Genomic DNA, 17,921 nt, shown 5'->3' on the forward strand with positions numbered 1-17,921 from the left:
AGCATTTCAAAGCAGAGAAGAACTAGAAGGATCACCCATACAGTCTCTAGAAAAGAACTGCCAACATCTTGATTTTGGCCCAAAGCAACTTGTGTCAGTCTTCTGAACTACAGAATTGCCAAATAAAAACTTCTGTTGGGAACTGAGGGTACATCCTAGGGTTCAATCTCCAGTGAGGCAGACTAGATATTAGGGAAAGTATAGGACTTTTAAAAACTGTATAGCCTGATTAAGAGTACCTCAGGGAAGACCACCTCCCTTGCTTATTCCCTTTGAACTCAGAGAGCTACAAAATGATATGATGATATAAAAACTACCTAAAATTTTAAAAAATCTCTCTCTTCTTCTTGCACACAGCTCCTCCATTCCACCTGGGAGAAACACACCAGTAATTCCCTTCCCTTTTCCCTATAATAAATTTCCTTAGTACACTGATATGTCCTGCCTGGATGCTTCAATGTGGAACACAAAGAATTTGGGAATCTTCTGATTAGAGACTAAAGGAGTCTAAAACACCAGCACTGCAAAAAAAACCAAACAACAACAAAACCTTGTGTTGTCTTAAACCTCAAATTTCGTGGTAATCTGTTATGGCAGTAATAAGAAAAAAATACAGGATCCCATAAAATTTATGCAAAATAAATGGATGGCAGTGAAACAATTTTTTAAAAATCTCAAAGCCAAACTAACATATAATTCCATTCTCATTTTTAGCACTCAATAAATCCTTATTATTAGCAATAATAATAGTATCTTCCCAAATAGTGAACAATTCAACAGACTAGCAGATACCGACAATTCTCATTTTGATGGGGTGCAGGTGTCCTCATGGGGCAACAAGTCGAAGCAAGTGCCCAAGTGGATGGATGCAACATGCTTCAATAGCTACCTTGGTAGCACTCCACTAATTCCTGAAACCTTGCAAACTAGAGAAACCACATTTTTACTTTAGTAAAGGAACAACAAAACCAATAGGAGGAGAAAGCCTATTTTAGGAATATAGTCTTCTATTTAAAATAAACAAAATGTCCTAGCTGTAGCCTCCAAATTTACTTTACATAAATGCTGATTCCACTACTAAACTGTCAGTCATATTTGAACCTGTGTATTTAATATGTAATTAGTATGAAATCTCCAGAGGCTGAAATACAGCTTTTACATTAATAAATATTTGCAAAATCCCCAAAAGTCTGATATATACTGAGACTAAGATGGCTACATAGCAATTTGGGCCTTGTTTCACAAAATATTTGAGTTGGTTCAGTGAAACCTTTTAACGTCTCAAACAGAACAATGATTCAGTAAAATCAAAACCAAAAAAGTACAGTATAATGTCACTGTAACATAAATCAAGTAAGATTCTCAGGAAGACAGGCGTTACATGCCCTGTAATGCCAGCACTGGGAAAGCAGAGGCGGGATCTTAAATTTGAGGTGATCTAGGCTACATAGCAAGGTCCAAGCCAGTCTGAGCTACATAGGAAGACCCTGTGTCTCAAGGTTTCTCTCTTTCTCTGGAAAACATATTTGGGCTGGGGGTGTAGCTCAGTGGTAGAGTGCTTGCCTAACATGTACAAAGCCCTGGACCCCATTCTCAGTGCAGCAAAAGATAAACAAAAACAATCCCAGCTACTTGGGAAGCAAAGAACAGAGGATCACAGGATAAGGCCAGCACAGCAAAAAAGTCCACGAGGCCCCATCTCAACCAATGGCAGGGCATAGTGGTATACATTGCCACCCCAGCTACAGGGAAAGCACAAATATAAGATCAGGCATAAAGGGAGACCCTATCTCAAAAATAACCAGTGCAAAAAAGGTTGGAGAGAGATGTGGCTCAAGTGGTAGAGCACCTGGATTACAAACGTGGAGCCCTGAGTTCAACTCCCAGTACTGCCTCCCCCCCAAAAGGCACCTCTCTGCTTGGGTCAAGTTGCCCAACCTCAGTTTCCTTTGGGGATGTACTATCACTTTGCAATCTCTTTGCTTCAATAAAATCCATTTTTTGCTTAAATGAATATGCCCTGTTAAAACTTTTTTTAAAAAAGAAAGAAAACACATTATTCAAAAATAAAAAGACCTACAATTGAATAAATGACCTCAATAATACAGTAATAATCTCACAGACCCGTTGTCCATTTTCTCCAGCCTTCCAAAAAATGTCTATCTTGATATATTCGTAAGAATCACATACAAAAAAATCTTTGTTGTTTGTGCAATTAGGTAAGGCCCTATTAGAAAGGCTTAACTACTGTGACTTTCAGAATAAAATAAATAATACCGGAAAGGTTCATAGAAAGATGGAGGAGAAACACCTGGCAGTCTGAATCAAAAGGAACAGAATTTAGCTGCAGTTACCTGGGTAACTAAACCACACAGATTAAATGAGTAACAAAAGACTGCACTTAGCTAATAATTTTGGTCCTGCCTCATCTGCCCTCTAACTCCAAAAACATGAAAATAAGAACAATTCTATCAGATCCAATAAAACAAGACACACAAAACAAAACAAAAAAATACTTCACTGCTATAATAAAGTTTACTTTAGGATCTTTGAAAATCTGTGACCCAAGAGACCAATCCAAGTCCTCCCAAAAGTGAAGAATCCTTTCCGTGGAAGAGTTTCAGGGTGGGGTGGAGGGGGTGTGGATATACAACCTCAGTGAAGCTAAACTGAACTAAATGGCACTAAAGAGAAAATACCTGGGGTTCATTAACCAAATAAAGTACTACCATTGCTGATGCAGGTTTACTCACTACATTTGAAACTAAATGCAGTTCTGTTTCCACTTAAAATGTAAAAGTTGGAATGAGTACTAACAACAACGAAGGGCTGAATAAAAATCACTTTTTCTTGATCCCAATCTCACTAAATGCAGGTCTGCATCCTGTCAACATGTAAAAGCTGGAAAGAGCTAGATAACAATCGCAACTTTAAATTTTATTTCTGAATTAGCATAATGTGAAGAGTTTTCACTGTGGTAATTCTATACATGCATATAGTGTACTTTGAACAAGTTCACACCCTCCAGTATATTCCCATTCCCCCAACTTTTCTTGATCCCATCAGAAAGCTGAGATCACAAAGCTGAGACTGCCGGCAATCAAGTAGCCTAAAATCCAAGTAGAGTTAATTCCCACTTCCAAACTCACCCTCACCCTGGACCCCACTGTGGCAGAGCTTGAGAAAAAAGCAAGCAGGTAAAATAAAACTGTAGGGCTAAAATGACACTATAACCCGGGGAGAGATACGTGTAGGGTTTACACTCAATTCACATGCCCTTGGCCACATACCTCTGTGAGTGCTCCCAGGAAAGACTGGAGCAGAGCTGGGGACTAGAACTTCCCCAAAGGGTACAGGCAGGAAGAAAATGCCCAGGTAGACACCCATTGTGTCTCTGGAAAAGAGAGAAAACCACCAAAATTTCTACCCATGAAGGCAGGCCAGGAATGGTCCTGAGTTCCAGTATCCTACACCATACAACTGAGCAACCTCTCCTTCAGGCTAGCAATAGGTCCATACCACAAAAGAAGAAGATAAGAAGACGAAAAAACCCTCTCCCCAAGGGCCACCAGCACTGGGCCTGCTGAAGATTAAGACTGGATCTAGACCAGAGAATGCCTGCTGCCCTTCATCACACCCAGCAAGCGCTGAGTAATAAGCAACAGCAGTCTATTGCTCAGGGAGGAGCAAGCGTGTATGAAGTGACCCTCCTTCTGAGGTGCACGGGCACCTGAGCATGGGGCAGAACACATAAAAAAATCCTCCAGCCACCCAGCCCCAACTCTAAGCACAAGGTAACCATACAGATTTGAAGTTAGTGGTAACCATAGCAACCACAAAAACAAAACCTAGCTCAAACCCTCACTAGGTTGACTCAACACCCTGACAGATAAAGAGGCAGATCCATTTGCAGGCATAAAGACTACTTACTTCAGTCTCTTACTATCCTGCACAAGATATTTGGCTTTCAGTAAAAATCATTGAGATACACAAAGAAGCAAGAAAAAGAACCCACTTTCAAGAGAGATGCAGACTAAAATGACCCAGTGGTCTTTTTTTAGAACTCTGGATCAGGCCAGCCTGTAATCCTAGCTACTCAGGAGGTAGATCAGGAGGATCCTGATTCAAAGACAGGCCAGGCAAGTAGTTACAGAGACCCTATCTGGGAAAAAAAAAAAAATCACAAGAAAGGGCTGGTGGAGTGGCTCAAGGTGTAGGCCCTGAGTTTAAACCCCGGTACTGCCAAAAAGAAAAAAAAAAATCTGGATCTGCCACTGGCAAAATGATACATGCTTGCACACACATGATTGAAGAGAAGTGAGCAAATGCTCCTCTACACTCAGATTCTGATAAACAACTAATCATGAGCAAATTATTTTAGTATATTACAAAGCTAGTACATTTAAAAAATAAAGATTAGAACTAAAATTATGAACACTATGAGTCTCATCAGGCTGCAGAACAATTGGCAGACAAGAAAAATATTCTTCTGCTTCTAAATTTTCATTGCTTTTTAAAATATGCCTATTTCTTGTGCTATGCTTTTTAAGTCAGTGAAAAGTGTTTATAAAATCGTACTAGAGTAAAATTTGGGAACAACATAAATTGAAATGAAAATTTTCTAGGGGACAAACAAAAAATTAAAGTTTAAGATAAAATATTCTCAAAATAATTACTATCCCCAATAAATAAACACTTCCACAAGCAGAAAGGGAAAAAAAAAAAAAAACAGCCCAACAGAAATATGAGCAAAAGACATAAACCAGAAATACACTAAAGAAACACTAATAAAAATGGACAAATAAATGGTTTCCAAGGTTGTTAGGGTTGTGGAAATCTGGGCACCCTTCACTCACTGCTAGCTGGGAATGTAAACTGGCATAAGGAGTACTCCTCAACTTCTCAACAACAAAACAGAATCCAGGCACTACTCATACCCAAAGAAAGCCTCCTCTCTAGTTAGCTTCTGCCAGCTAACTTGTCATCCCATATGCATGCTATGTCAGACTACATTAATATCCCTATCATCCACCTTTATGCCTCTGCACCACTCAACTACCTTTCCCGCAGTTCTCCTGCAAAGCTCTTTCTTTCAAGACAGAGCTCAAATACTTCTTACCCTACATTCCCCTCAGGTATAATTAATTGACTTTTCATCTGTAATCCCACAGCACTTGGTCCATTTCTCTAAAATGCCAGTTAAAGATTAGAGTGAAGTTATATCACAGATCAGTGTTAATTTATAATATATAAAGAGCTCCTATTTGTCAACAACAAAAAATAGAACATAAACAGAAAATTCACAGTAAAGAAAATATAAGATTTGTACATAACATAAAAAGTTTAAGAATAAAATATATATATAATATATATATATGTAAAAATATAAGAAATATACATTAAATTCAGTGTAATGCAAAGTATTACCTATCAAACTGACAAAGAGCAAACTTTGACTATGCTAAGTATAGAGAAATATGTACTCTAATAAAATTTGCTGTAAGGATATAAATTGACAAGGTATCTATGAAGGCAACTTTGGATTACATGTTGAAATTATAAATGCATACATCTTTTGACCCAATAATTCTATTTCTTAAAGCCTATACTACAAATATTTTCATTATATTTGATAAGCTACATAATTGTACATGAGTATTCACTGCAGGATTATTTCTTAATGACAAAAGATTAAAAAGATAAATGTACATCCAATAGGGGAACAGCTATGTAAATTATTGTATATTCACACAATTTAATATTACATAGTTTAAAAAGACTTGATAGCACTATATGAAACTATTTCCAATAAAAGTTGTTAAAAGCAAGGAAGATGCAAAACAGGGTATACAGTTTACTGACATACAAAAAACCAAATAATGTGTTCATATAAACAGACCATCACAACCGAATGGTTAAAGGACAGGGTTAGAAAGATGACTTAATTTTCACTATCTAAACTTTATAGTGTTAAACTGCTTACCATGAATACTTATCTACTCACAGTTAACTAAATCCTCTTAAGTAATTATTTTTTTAAAAAGCAGTTATGTATGTTCTGTCAGTTCACTATGAAATCCTCAAGGGCAGGGGAACACTAAGTTTACCTTCCCATCACCAACATCATGCACAGTGTGTGACATACATAGGATAAACCCTAAACAAAGCATGTTAAGTAAAAGAGTCTACTGTGACTAAGTTTACAGAGAAATAAGAATGTATTATACAACTGGGAATTTAAAAATTCACCAAACTCTTTCCACATTTTAGTTTTCATTTTGGGTATTCCATAACCTAAGAACTACAATCTATCAAACTTCATACAAACTAAGATTTTATACATTGAAGTCTACCTTCTTTTCTGACCTTACCCTCCAAAGCCACTGATTCCATTACTCTATACAGCCACGAGGAATGACAGTGCTGAAGTCAGACAATTTGTCAACACACTGGAGCTGTCTAACACAGGGATATATTATTTAATCTTTGGGCATCCATTCCTCCATGTGTAAAATGATTATCAGAGCATCTGTACTTCACAGAGTTGTGAAGATTCACTGAACCAATATATGAAATATGCTTCATATAGTATTTAGTACATAGTAAGCATTCTATAAATTTAACTATTAATATTCTACAGCTCCTAGCATCTTATTATAACTCTCTGAGACACTTCTTCAACCACGAAAATGGTGACAATAAGGAGGAAGACATTAAGAAAAGGATGATGCTAACTATCTCTCTGTTTCTACACTTCATTAACATCAGTGCCACTTGGGGAAAAAACCAATTAGTGCTATGCCCTACAACCAGATGGTACAAGATTGGAGCTTGAGAGTTTAGCCAACATCTGCCTTTCAGTTCCTTCTCTCAATAGAGAGCAAAGCAATATGCAACTGAGCTATCATACCATCATTCAGTTTAACAAGGTGGTGGCAGAATCAGTGGAGAAAAGAATTGAACTCTAATTCTAGTATTTCTTGGAAATTAAAAGTTGGGAGAACAAATTTCATTCCTTTAGGTTCCTGCATGTTCACTCCCTACATGAAACAATAGAAATTGGTATGTACACCTATACATACACATACATATACACACACACGAACATAGATTTTGAAAATCTGAAATTCCACTGTAACTCAGTACTGGTAATCCTGTAATACCTAATTATAAAAAGCAACTAAGAGGAAAAAATGTAAAGAGAAGAAACTATAGACTTGTACACACAAAGTACACCTTAATTAAAATTCATTAGCTGTAACAGTGGATTCTGTTCAAAAAAATGCAATGAAAGCATACTTGAAAAAAATCTAGGTTCCAGAATAAACTCCGTGAGTTCAAGTTCTTGTTCCAACATGTACTAGCTCTCTGACTTCAAGATAATTACATAACCTATCAGTGCCTGAGATTTTCTTCTCTATAAAATGCACACAATAGAAGAACTTTCCCCATAGGGTTACTGTGGGGATTAAGTTAGTTAATAGTGTCAATATTCAATAAATACTAAGTATTCTTATAATCAGTCTTACCTTTCCTTCAGGACTATAACATCAAAGAAGCAGAGATAGTAAACTTTTACAACTATATGCCCCTGTGTAAGGAACTAAACATAACTTTTAATCAAAATTTTAAGTAACAGCAAATGAAATAATAACTTTAAAAATTACTTACTTTGTAGCAGCAGCAGCAGCAAAATTTCTGTTGGGTACCAGAATGTTTACAGAACAAGAATACGGTGACATCTGATAAACCATCTTGGAAAGACTATGTCTTTGATGATTCATCAAGACTTGAAAGGAAAATCATAAAACATTAACATTAAATAATCATTCATTCATGTTTTACATTCTAAAAATCAGTATTTTTCAAAACAAAAACAGTGACTATTTTGTGATTCTTAAACATTCTTTAAAAAGAATAGTTAGTGGGGCTAGGGATGTACCTTAGTATTAAGAGTATTTGCCTAGCATATGCAAGGCACTGGATTCCATCCCCAATACCACAAACAAACCCCCCAAAAAAAAAACTATAATCACAGAAACCACACTTTTAGAAACTAAATGTAAGTAAGCACATTCAATATTTGAACAATTCAGACTCAGTAGAGTATTACTAGGGAATATGTATGTGCACTCCTGAAATTTTAAAATAATTTAATTTTTTTTTGCAGTACTAGAGTTTAAACTCTTGGTTTCACACGTGCTAGAAGGTGCTCTACCGTTTGAGCCATGCCTCCAGCCCTAATTTACATTTTAGTTAATCATTTTTTAACATAGAATATATTTACAAAGTTCTCCAAGTTCTTCTAAAGATCAGAACAAAGATGGGGACTTGCCCTATGAGAGATCAAGATTTATAAGGGTCTGCTATCATGGCACAGACCTGTAATTCAAGCTACTCAGGAGAAAATCTGAACAATCGTGGTTTGAAGCCAGCCTGGGCAAAAAGTTAGTAAGATCCCTTCTCAACAAACAGGCCACTCGTGGTAGGGCACGTCTATAATCCGAGATATACAGGAGGCATAGGTCAGAGGATAACTGATCAAGGTCAGAAACTGGGCAAAACTGTGAGACCTTATCTGAAAAATAAGAACAAAAAAGGTCTGGGTTGTTGCTCAAGTGGTAAGTGCCTGTCTAGTGAGCATGTGGCCCTGAGTTCAAACCCTAGTTACCACCAAAAAAAAAAAAAAAAAAGAAATATTATAAAGCTATGGGAAATTCACACTTTGTTAGTGGCACAAATATAGTGAGCAACAAATGACTCAAATGGCATAGCAATAGAGCCAGGCATACGTGGATACCTGAAATAAGACAGATGTCATCTCAAATCACTGTGCAAAGAAGTAACTACTCTGTGCTGGATAAATGAGAACCGATGGGAAAAGGGTACATTTGGACCCCACTACCACGTTTGCATCCCACACTATAAAATATCAAACCCAGACAGATTAAAGACGTACATGTGAATGACAAGACTTGAAAGACTTTCAGGGAAAGATATTTTAAGGAAGATATTTTAAGGAAAATATCTTTATGACCTTTGGAGAAGGAATAATTTCATAAACAAGACCAACTGAATATATTTTAGATAAAGTGATAAGCCAAAAACTTGTAGATATTGTCAACGTGTATAGTTAACAAACGATTAATATCTTTAATATGTAAGATCAATCCAACTGAAAAATGAACAAAAGAGATTAAGAAGCTTTGAACTGAAAAAAGAAAACACAAATGATGCCTAAATACATTAAAAGATGTACAACCTCATTAGTAATCATATAAAGATAAGCTTAAAATACAATTAAAATATCTTACATCAGTGCTACTTAAAGGGTGGTCAGAAGGGGGGAGAAATGACCCAAACATTGTATGCACATATGGAAAAAAAAAAAAAAAGAGTTGTCAGCACACTTGTTATAGTCTACAACCAAATAAAGATTACACCAGCATGTAAAAACAACCACATCACCAGGTTCAGTGTGGCTAAATATTTTTTCATAAAATTTTCTCAATCAGCCAGGCACCAATGGCTCATGTCTGTAATCCTAGCTACCTGGGAGGCTTAGATAGGGCCTGCCCAGGCAAACAGTTCCTGAGACTCCATCTCCAAACTAACCAGAGTAAAATGGACTGGAGGTGTGACTCAAGTGCTAGAGCACCTGCTTTGCAAGTGCAAAGCCCTTGGGTTCAAACCCCAGCCCCGTACAAAAGAAAAAGAAAAAAAAAAAAAACCTGCAGAAAAGAATGCAAATATTTATCTACAATGAACTAGATAATATATTGTGATATATTCCTAAAATAGAAAGCTGCACAACTGTATAGAATAAGCTGTGTTACACAGGTGAGTTTCACAAACATAATGTAGAGACAAAAGAAGCAAGTGGCAGAACCGTACCAGTAGTGAGAATCAGAAATTTAAATATTCAACAGAAATCTATCAAACTGCTACAGTCTACAGGAAACCAAACTACAAAAATATCACCAAGTAACACAACTAAACCAGATATCTGTATTTTCAATTTCTCTGTAGTCAATGTGTCTGGCTATATTATTATACTCATTCACTCTTGGCAGATGACCTTACTAGCCACTTCAGAGAAAATAGCCCTCAGAGCTTCAGCTATCCTGAACCTGCATGAATCTACACTTATCCTCTAAAGCCCCTCCTACTGTGCATTGAAAGGAGATGGAAACTACTCCTTCTCCCTTGTTAACTTATTCTCTTTTAATTGATACAGAAAGGTCAGTGTCCCCAGGGATCAGTCCTAAACTGCTTTCTTTCCTCAGAGTAAAGAGAAATCATCTTTACTCTGTCTAGGAGATTTTTTCCATCTAGTCTTTGCTTTCCCCTACAACCACCACCCACCTGGCCACCATCATCTACCACCTGAATTACTGTAACAGTCTCCAAACTATTCTGTCTTCTACTTTTGACCCTCTCTATTTCTCTTCCGCCTCTTCTTTTCTATTCTATCATTTAAAACTTAAGGAACATTTTTAAATGAACATTACATTATGTCCTTAAATCACTTGGATGGCTTCACCTGGCTCTTTGAACATAGTAAATTCTTACCAAAGTACTCCATGAACTACTTCTAACCTGTCTAGTGAGCTTCACCTAACACCACTCTCCCATATGTACACCGTACTTCAAATACACTCACCTCCCTTTAGTTACCTAGCACACCTTGTTCTTTTGCCTCCTTAGGATTTTCATATATAATCCTCCTTCCTTCTTGCTATTACTTTTCCTTCACATGGCTCATTCACTGTAATCTAGTCATCTTTCAGGGAATCTACTTAAACAGTACTTCAAACAACTCTTCCCTGAATACTCACAACAAATTAGGTCTCTCATATACACTCTTACAACAGCTCATACAGTTCCTTCTCAGCAGTAAGAGCATTTGTAATTAAAGAAATAACTGTTCAATTAATGCCTCAATAGAAGGAAAGTACCATGAGGAGGAAATGTGTACAGCTTATTCCCCATTTATTCCTAATGCCCACCTCAATATTTGGCAAATGGAGACTCAATAAATACCTGTTGAATGAATGAACAAATTAGAGCAAAACCTGCACTCAAATTACTTTAAATATTATTCATTACAACACATGGGGAGGAGGGCATTGTGTACGTATGTGTGCATGGTATATGTGTTCATAAAATTTTACTGAAATACAGCTAGCTCATTTGTTTACATTACTGTCCATGGCTGCTTTCATGCTATAGTGGCAAAGTTGAGTAGCTGCAATGGAGATCTATGGCTTATCAACCTAAAGTATTTACTATTTAGCTCTTTATAGAAAGTGTTCCTGCTTCCTACTATAAACAATTACTCTCTTTTACCAGGATTAGGAGCACAGAGCTAATGCTAGGCAGAGCACTAAACCAAGCACCTAGGAGCAAGGCAGGAAATGCTATTGACAGAAACTCAGTCAAGAATATTGCACTTTTGACCAGAGAGGACAAAAGAATAACCAGAATGAGGTTGCACCCCAATTCCCATACAATTTGTGCTTATCAAAATATGTGACTGCACATGCCTATTATTCCAACACTTGGCAGGAGGATCAGGAAGGAGTTCAAAGCCAGCAGCCTGGGCTACATAGTGAGACCTTATCTCAAAAAGCCAAAATAAATAAATGAAATAAATATGACTGAATTTCAAACCTCTATCTGCGGAAATTTCAACTCTGATAACTGCAGCATTATTATAATGCAGAACTTGTATTAGGAATTAGCTTTTGAGTCTTAAAAATGGGTATTTATAAAATTTCCCAATTCTTTGGTTATGTCTTTGTGAAGGTTCCTCCTCCCCATTGTATTTCCAGGCATTCATTTGGGTTCTTCCCAGTACAACAGGCAGTTGGGGTGAGGGTGTTCTAAAATAGAACTACTTGAAAGCTAAGCACAAACAAGCGCAAGCAGGCAGAGAAAGTAGATTTTTAGGAGCACCATGAACCATAGGGATATGGTATAAGGCCAAACAAAGCTGTTGTCACTTGATGGGGCAAGGGGACATTTTTTGATGATTCATTCATTCAACAATGAAGGTACCAACAAAATATGTGCTAGCACTGCTTTAAGATGCATCAGTGAAGAAAACAAAAGGCCCTTAGCCTCAGTGAGCTTATGTTCTAGCTGGGGGGAAGGGGGGGAGGGAGGAAGAGACAGTATCAGAAAATACATATGGAGGGATTTTAGGATTTAAAAAAAGATTTGAATCAGAGAGAAAGTGGTTTGCAATTTCAAGTAAAGTAATTAAGGTAGGCCTCATTAAAAAGGTGACATTCAGTGGGCTGGTAAAGTGGCTCTAGTGTTAAGAGTGCCTGTCTAGCAAGTATGAGGCCTTGAGTTCAGACCTCACTACCACCAAAAAAAAATGTGACATTTAGGGCCAGGCTAGTGACTAATGCTTATAATCCTAGCTACTTGAGAGGTGGAGATAGGTTCACGGTGTGAGGTCAGCCTGGGCAAAAAGCACAGACCCTTTCTGAAAAATAACTGAAGACAAAAGGTTTGGAGACATGGCTCAAATGATATAGCCAAGTATAATTCCCTGAGTTTAAACCCAATAATCACCCCCACCCCTTAAAAAAAGGATGATATTTACTGGGTGTAAAGGCACACACCTATAATCCTGGCTACTCAAGCAGCTAATGCAAGAGAATGAGAAATTCAAGGCCAGTCTGGGCAACATAGCCAGACCAAGTCCCAAACAAAAACCAACAGAGATATATGACCAAAGACTTGAAAGAAATGAGAAAGCTAACAGTGCAAATATCTACAAAAGTGTTCCAGGTCAAAGAGCCCAAGGCAGGAGTGTTCATGGTGTGTTTATGAAACAAGGAGGCCAGTGAGGCCCCAGCAAAGTGAAGGTAGGGGAGGTTAATTACAGAACAGGTCAGAGAGTAAGCTGTATGTGGAGAAGGCAGCCACCAGATGACATGGAAGACTATAGACCAGTGTTGTTGAACAGAAGTATAAAGTGAAGCACATGTATTTTAAATTTTCTAAGAGTCACAACAAAAATGGCAAAAAACAAGCAGAGAAATTACTAATAAATATTAGGGCTGCAGACATGGCTCAGTAGCAGAGTGCCTGCCTAGCAAGTACAAGGCTCTGAGTTCAAAACCCAGTACCAACAAATAAAAATAATTATAAACATTAATATATTTTATTGTAGCTAATGTCCCAAAGTATTATCATTTCAAAAATTTTTTGTAGTAAGCCTTCAAAATTCAATGTGTTTTTCTGCATGTTTTCACTTACATGTGGGAACTAAGTTGATGTCATAGAAGCTGAGAGTAGAATAATGGTTGTCAGAAGCTCAAAAGGATGAGGAGAAAGGATGATTAATTCATAGAGTACAGCTGAACACAAGGAAAAACTAAATGTTCTATAGTACAACAATTATAGTTGACAAAAAAAAATTATATATTTCAAAACAGGTAGGAGAAAGAATTTTGAAGGCCACGTGTGGTGATCTACTCCTGTAAGCGCAGCATTCAGGAGACTGAGGCAGGAAGATGTTGACTTCAGGCCAGCCTAGGATACATAGTGGGACCACCTTGAAAGCAAACAAATGAACCAAAAAGAAAAAGAGAGAGAGAGAGACAAAGAAAGGATTTTCAGTATTCCCAGCACAAAGAAATAATGTTTGAGGTGACTGATATGCCAATTACCCTGATCTAATCATTACACGTATACATGTATTGAAATGTCACACTGTAACCCACAGAGTAAGCCCATCTTATTCACAGATATATTACACATGGTTTTGACCAAGTGCAGTCAAAAAATTAAATAAATAGAAATTTCAAAAACAAAAATTATAAATTCCGCATGCATTACACAGCTCAGTTAATGTGGAGCACTCAAGTCAGTTCCATGTTATCAGCAGTTATTTGGATCATTGTGTGATCTGCTGCGTGTTTCCCTGTCCTTAATTTTGTGAAAGTATGCCTTCCCAACAAAGCAAATGGTGCCCCCAAGGCAACGTAAAAGTTAATGTGCTTAATGTTAATGATAAAGTGAAAATTTTAGATTTGTTGAAAGGCAGCACATTTTTAGCAGAAGTTGGACAGTGTTATGGGAAAAATGAATCAAGCATCTGCAGTATTTGAGATAAAGAGCATGAAATAAGATCTAGTTTTTGGTGACAGTATTAATGCGTACAACAATAAATTTTGTGGCAGTTAATGTAGCCCACTCCATGAGGTTCCAAGTTATGTATGTTCAGACCGACTATACAAACCATATAGGGAAATTTGAGTAATTTTAGGGTACTGAACTCTATGCATCCTAAGCATTTGCAATTTTTCCTCAATGGTGGTCTCCTTGGAAACATATACTCATATATACCAAGAGTCTACTGTATGTGCAGTTATTATATGTTGATTATAAACAAAAAATGTAGCTCTTTCTGTAAGCATCCTGAGATTATCTGTGAAAATGATTCACTACTCCCTTGACCAAGAAAACCTCACAAAGTCATGAAAACAAGAGGTTCAAATCTTCAAATCTTAAGAAGACCCAGAAAACTGACAAGGCAATTGAGGGTATGCATATCTGAAATGCCACCAGGTTTCTATAAGAAGCAATGTGTGGAGGATCAGTGTTTGGGGAAGGGGTGGCAGGCACCATGTTGGGCTATAAAGATGGCAAGAAACAGCCCCTAAAACAGAAGCAGGCCAAGGACACGGATGAGTAAGACCAGGCTTTCAAGCAGAAACAAAAAAGAGGAACAGAAGAAACTTGGAGCTAAAAGCGAAGGACACAGGGAAGGGGCCCCTGGCCACAAGTGAAATTAAGAAAGCTGGCAAAAAGTCAGCTGCTCATTGTGCCTGAGATGATGGTGACCCTGATTCCATTCCTATGCAAACATCTGGATTTCCAGTCATAACATCTTTTACCACCTATAGCTAGAATGAAGTTTTGTCTTGGAGTCTATTGTACATTTAAGAATCAACTTTAATAAAGAAAAACAAAAAGCAATGTGTACCATTCTAGCATTAGAATTCTAGAATAGTGGAGTTGGTAGGTATGTCCAGGCCAAACAGTGGGGCTGTTTTTGCTGAACATGCTTAAAAGTGCAGAGAGTAGTGCTGAACTTAAGGGTTTAGGTGTAGATTCTCTGACCATTGAACACATCCAGGTGAACACAGCGCCCAGGATGAGCCTACAAAGCTCATGACCAGATTAATGCATACATGAGTCCCCCTGCTGCATTGAAATGATCCTCACTGAAGAGAAACAAACTGTTCCTAAGCCAGTAACTGCTACTGAAAAGGAACAAATTATTCCTAAGCCAGATAACTTGTTCCTTGCACAGAAGAAAAAGACATCCCAGAAAAAATGAAGAAACAAAAACTTATGAAAAAGAATAAATACAGCATAAAATAAATGCAAATAAAAATACACATTGAAGAAAACATCTACAGCTAGGGGTATAGCTTTGTGGTAGAACATGTGCTTCACACGCATGAGGGCATGGGTTCAAGCCCCAGCACCAAAAAAGGAGAAAAAAGCAAGAAAGAAGGAAAGAAAGAGAGCAGGAGGGGGAGGTAGAAAAGCAGGAAAATTATCTGTGTACTGAATCACTAAATTTGTACTAGTCACATTTGAAGTGCTCAATAGTGATTAATAAAATGGACAATACAGCTGTAAGCCACTGTAAGAACTTTAGGGAGGTTTTGCAGAGTTCCGAGCATAGAGGTAATATGACTTAAGTTCTTAAAGGACCAATGTACCACTTATTCAGAGAAACTATTGAAAAATCTAGGTGAGAAATGGTGGTTGCTTAGAACAAGACAGTTGCAGTGTTACTGGGAGAAGTCGAGAGTCTGAATTAATTTGAGTGTAAAGCCAAGAGAATTTGCCAACTACTTACTGTGAAGTGCAAGGAGTCATAGATACTCTAGGTTACAGCCTAAACAAATGAAAGGACAGAATCAAATGAGATGAGAAAGGGACAGGTTAAAATGAAGTATGAAGTGCCCATAAACTATCCAAGTGTAAATCTACAATATCCAGATGAGTATAAGACTCTAAACTTCGGGAAAGAGATCTCAACTGTCAGTAAAAATTTTACAGCTATTAAGTTTATAAAGACAATAGCCAGGCACCGGTGGCTCACAACTGTAATCCTAGCAAAAGAAAAAGAAATAATCAAAGCCACAAAACTTGGATGAGATCACTAAAAGAGTAAATTTACCCCAAAAGAATGACTTTGGATAAAGAGAAGAGAATGAAGGATGGAATCCTGACTCCTGTGGCACTCCAAGGAAAGAGACCAGGGAGAGGATGAAGAACCAGCCAACTAATATGAGAAGGAATGACAGGTGAAATAGTAAGAAAATTAAAACAGAGGTATCCTGGAACCTAAGAGAAGGAAATGTAGCAAGACCTCCAACTCTCTTTTGAGTTTCTTTGGGTTTGTCTAATAAAACGTGATTTGTCATACACAAAAGTAATGCTATCGATTTCTTTTCAGTAATAATAAACATTTGGTTTGCTCAATTAGTAGTCATTGGGGTGGTTGTCACCCTAACTTTTGAACAACTACACCAAATAAAGGATGCTAATCTTGACACTGAGCTTTCCTGTGAGAAGCTCACAGGAAAAACAGAAACAAACAAGCAAAAAAACCTCTAATACAGTATTTAAACAAAGTGGGAGGAAGGTGACAGTTTGTTAGAGTGCTTGCCTAGCATGTGTGAAGCCCTGGGTTTGACGCTCAGCACTGCAAAATAAAAGTAAAAAATCACTGGCCTAGTGTAGGCTTCAGTTTTTTCCCTGCCACTTACTAGTTTTATGAATTTAGGGTCATACTCAATAGGATCAGGTTTTTCACCTGCAAAACGGAGCTGATGTTGGCCGTTGCCGCCACCAAAAGACCTGCCTTAATAAGAATGTATCACTGTGCTTCAAAAGCAAGCAAACAAACAAAACCACTGTACTAAAAAGGACTGTCATTCTAGCTAACAAAATGGACTTTGCTCACTGCTGAAATGAGGTACTCCAAGAAATACTTCAGAATTAGCCTCCATATGATGTTAATCCAAATTAGATAACGTCTGGAAATTTAAAAACTGGAATCGCCTGCAACGATATATTCAGAAAGCACCCAGAAGCACTTTGATGAAGTTCACAGACGTAAGTCACCTGAGCACACCACCTCTCATTTACCAGAATTTACTGCTCCTATGCAACTCCACCCAGCTCCTTCCCACACACCCAGTACGAGAGATACAGCCCAGTGCTTGCCGTCCTGGCGGTGGCTGGAGGGATGTCAGCGTACATCCCCCTCCCACTTCACCCTCGGTTCGGCTCCAGAAAGGAGTGTCACCTCTGATAAGGTCGCTTTTAAGTCGTAATGACCTTCCAGATTACCTGGAGCCCAGAAAGAGCACGAGGTATTTCGAGCACCTAGAGCCCTATGCCTGGGGAGACTGGCGCGCTCTGCAGGAGCAGGAGACCGCGCCGGAGCCATTATTCCCGCGAGACAAGCCGCTGCCTCACCTCTACCCACGCATCTCACGGTGGCCGCCATGTTGACCAGCCCGGGTTGCGTTGACGAAATTGGTCCTACGTCTCAACGGGGGAGAATGAAAGAAGGGTTCCGTTCCGGAATTGGCGAAGGGGGAAGGGGATTAAAGGAGCAAGAGGAAGAGGAACAGGGCGGAGACCTAAATGGGTTTAAGTGCCGGCGTGGCGGCGTTACAGTCAATTCTAGGTGTTGCCTAGGGCCGTTTGTTTCCTGTTTCCGGGTCAACAGTTAAAGCACCTTCAGGAAAATACCGTCGTGTTGGAGATACTGTAATTATTTTATTCCTTGCCTTTTTTTTTTTCTTTTTGATACCGCGCATGTTCCTAGAACGATAATTTTAGTCGATTCTGAGGGAATCTAGGACCCA

General features: G+C 38.0%; 1 protein-coding gene across 4 annotated transcripts in view; it reads right to left on the minus strand.

Moving 5' to 3' along the window:
- The window catches only part of Mrpl1 (mitochondrial ribosomal protein L1), an 80,082-nt gene extending 62,394 nt beyond the window's left edge, over positions 1-17,688 (minus strand). Inside the window, exons 1-2 of one of the 4 annotated variants that reach the window (XM_074041928.1) lie at positions 17,527-17,688; positions 7,672-7,789 (exon numbers count right to left, since the gene is read on the minus strand). In XM_074041928.1, coding sequence (XP_073898029.1) covers positions 7,672-7,789; positions 17,527-17,557 — 149 coding nt within the window. In that variant the 5' untranslated portion in view covers positions 17,558-17,688. Of the gene's footprint in view, positions 1-7,671; positions 7,790-8,800; positions 8,825-17,008; positions 17,144-17,397 lie in introns of those variants that run through there. The other 3 variants (XM_074041926.1, XM_074041927.1, XM_020161417.2) reach the window with 3 other exon arrangements.
- Positions 17,689-17,921: the final 233 nt, after the last annotated feature.

The sequence above is a fragment of the Castor canadensis genome, chromosome 9, assembly GCF_047511655.1.
Source record: "Castor canadensis chromosome 9, mCasCan1.hap1v2, whole genome shotgun sequence".
Taxonomy (NCBI): domain Eukaryota; kingdom Metazoa; phylum Chordata; class Mammalia; order Rodentia; family Castoridae; genus Castor; species Castor canadensis.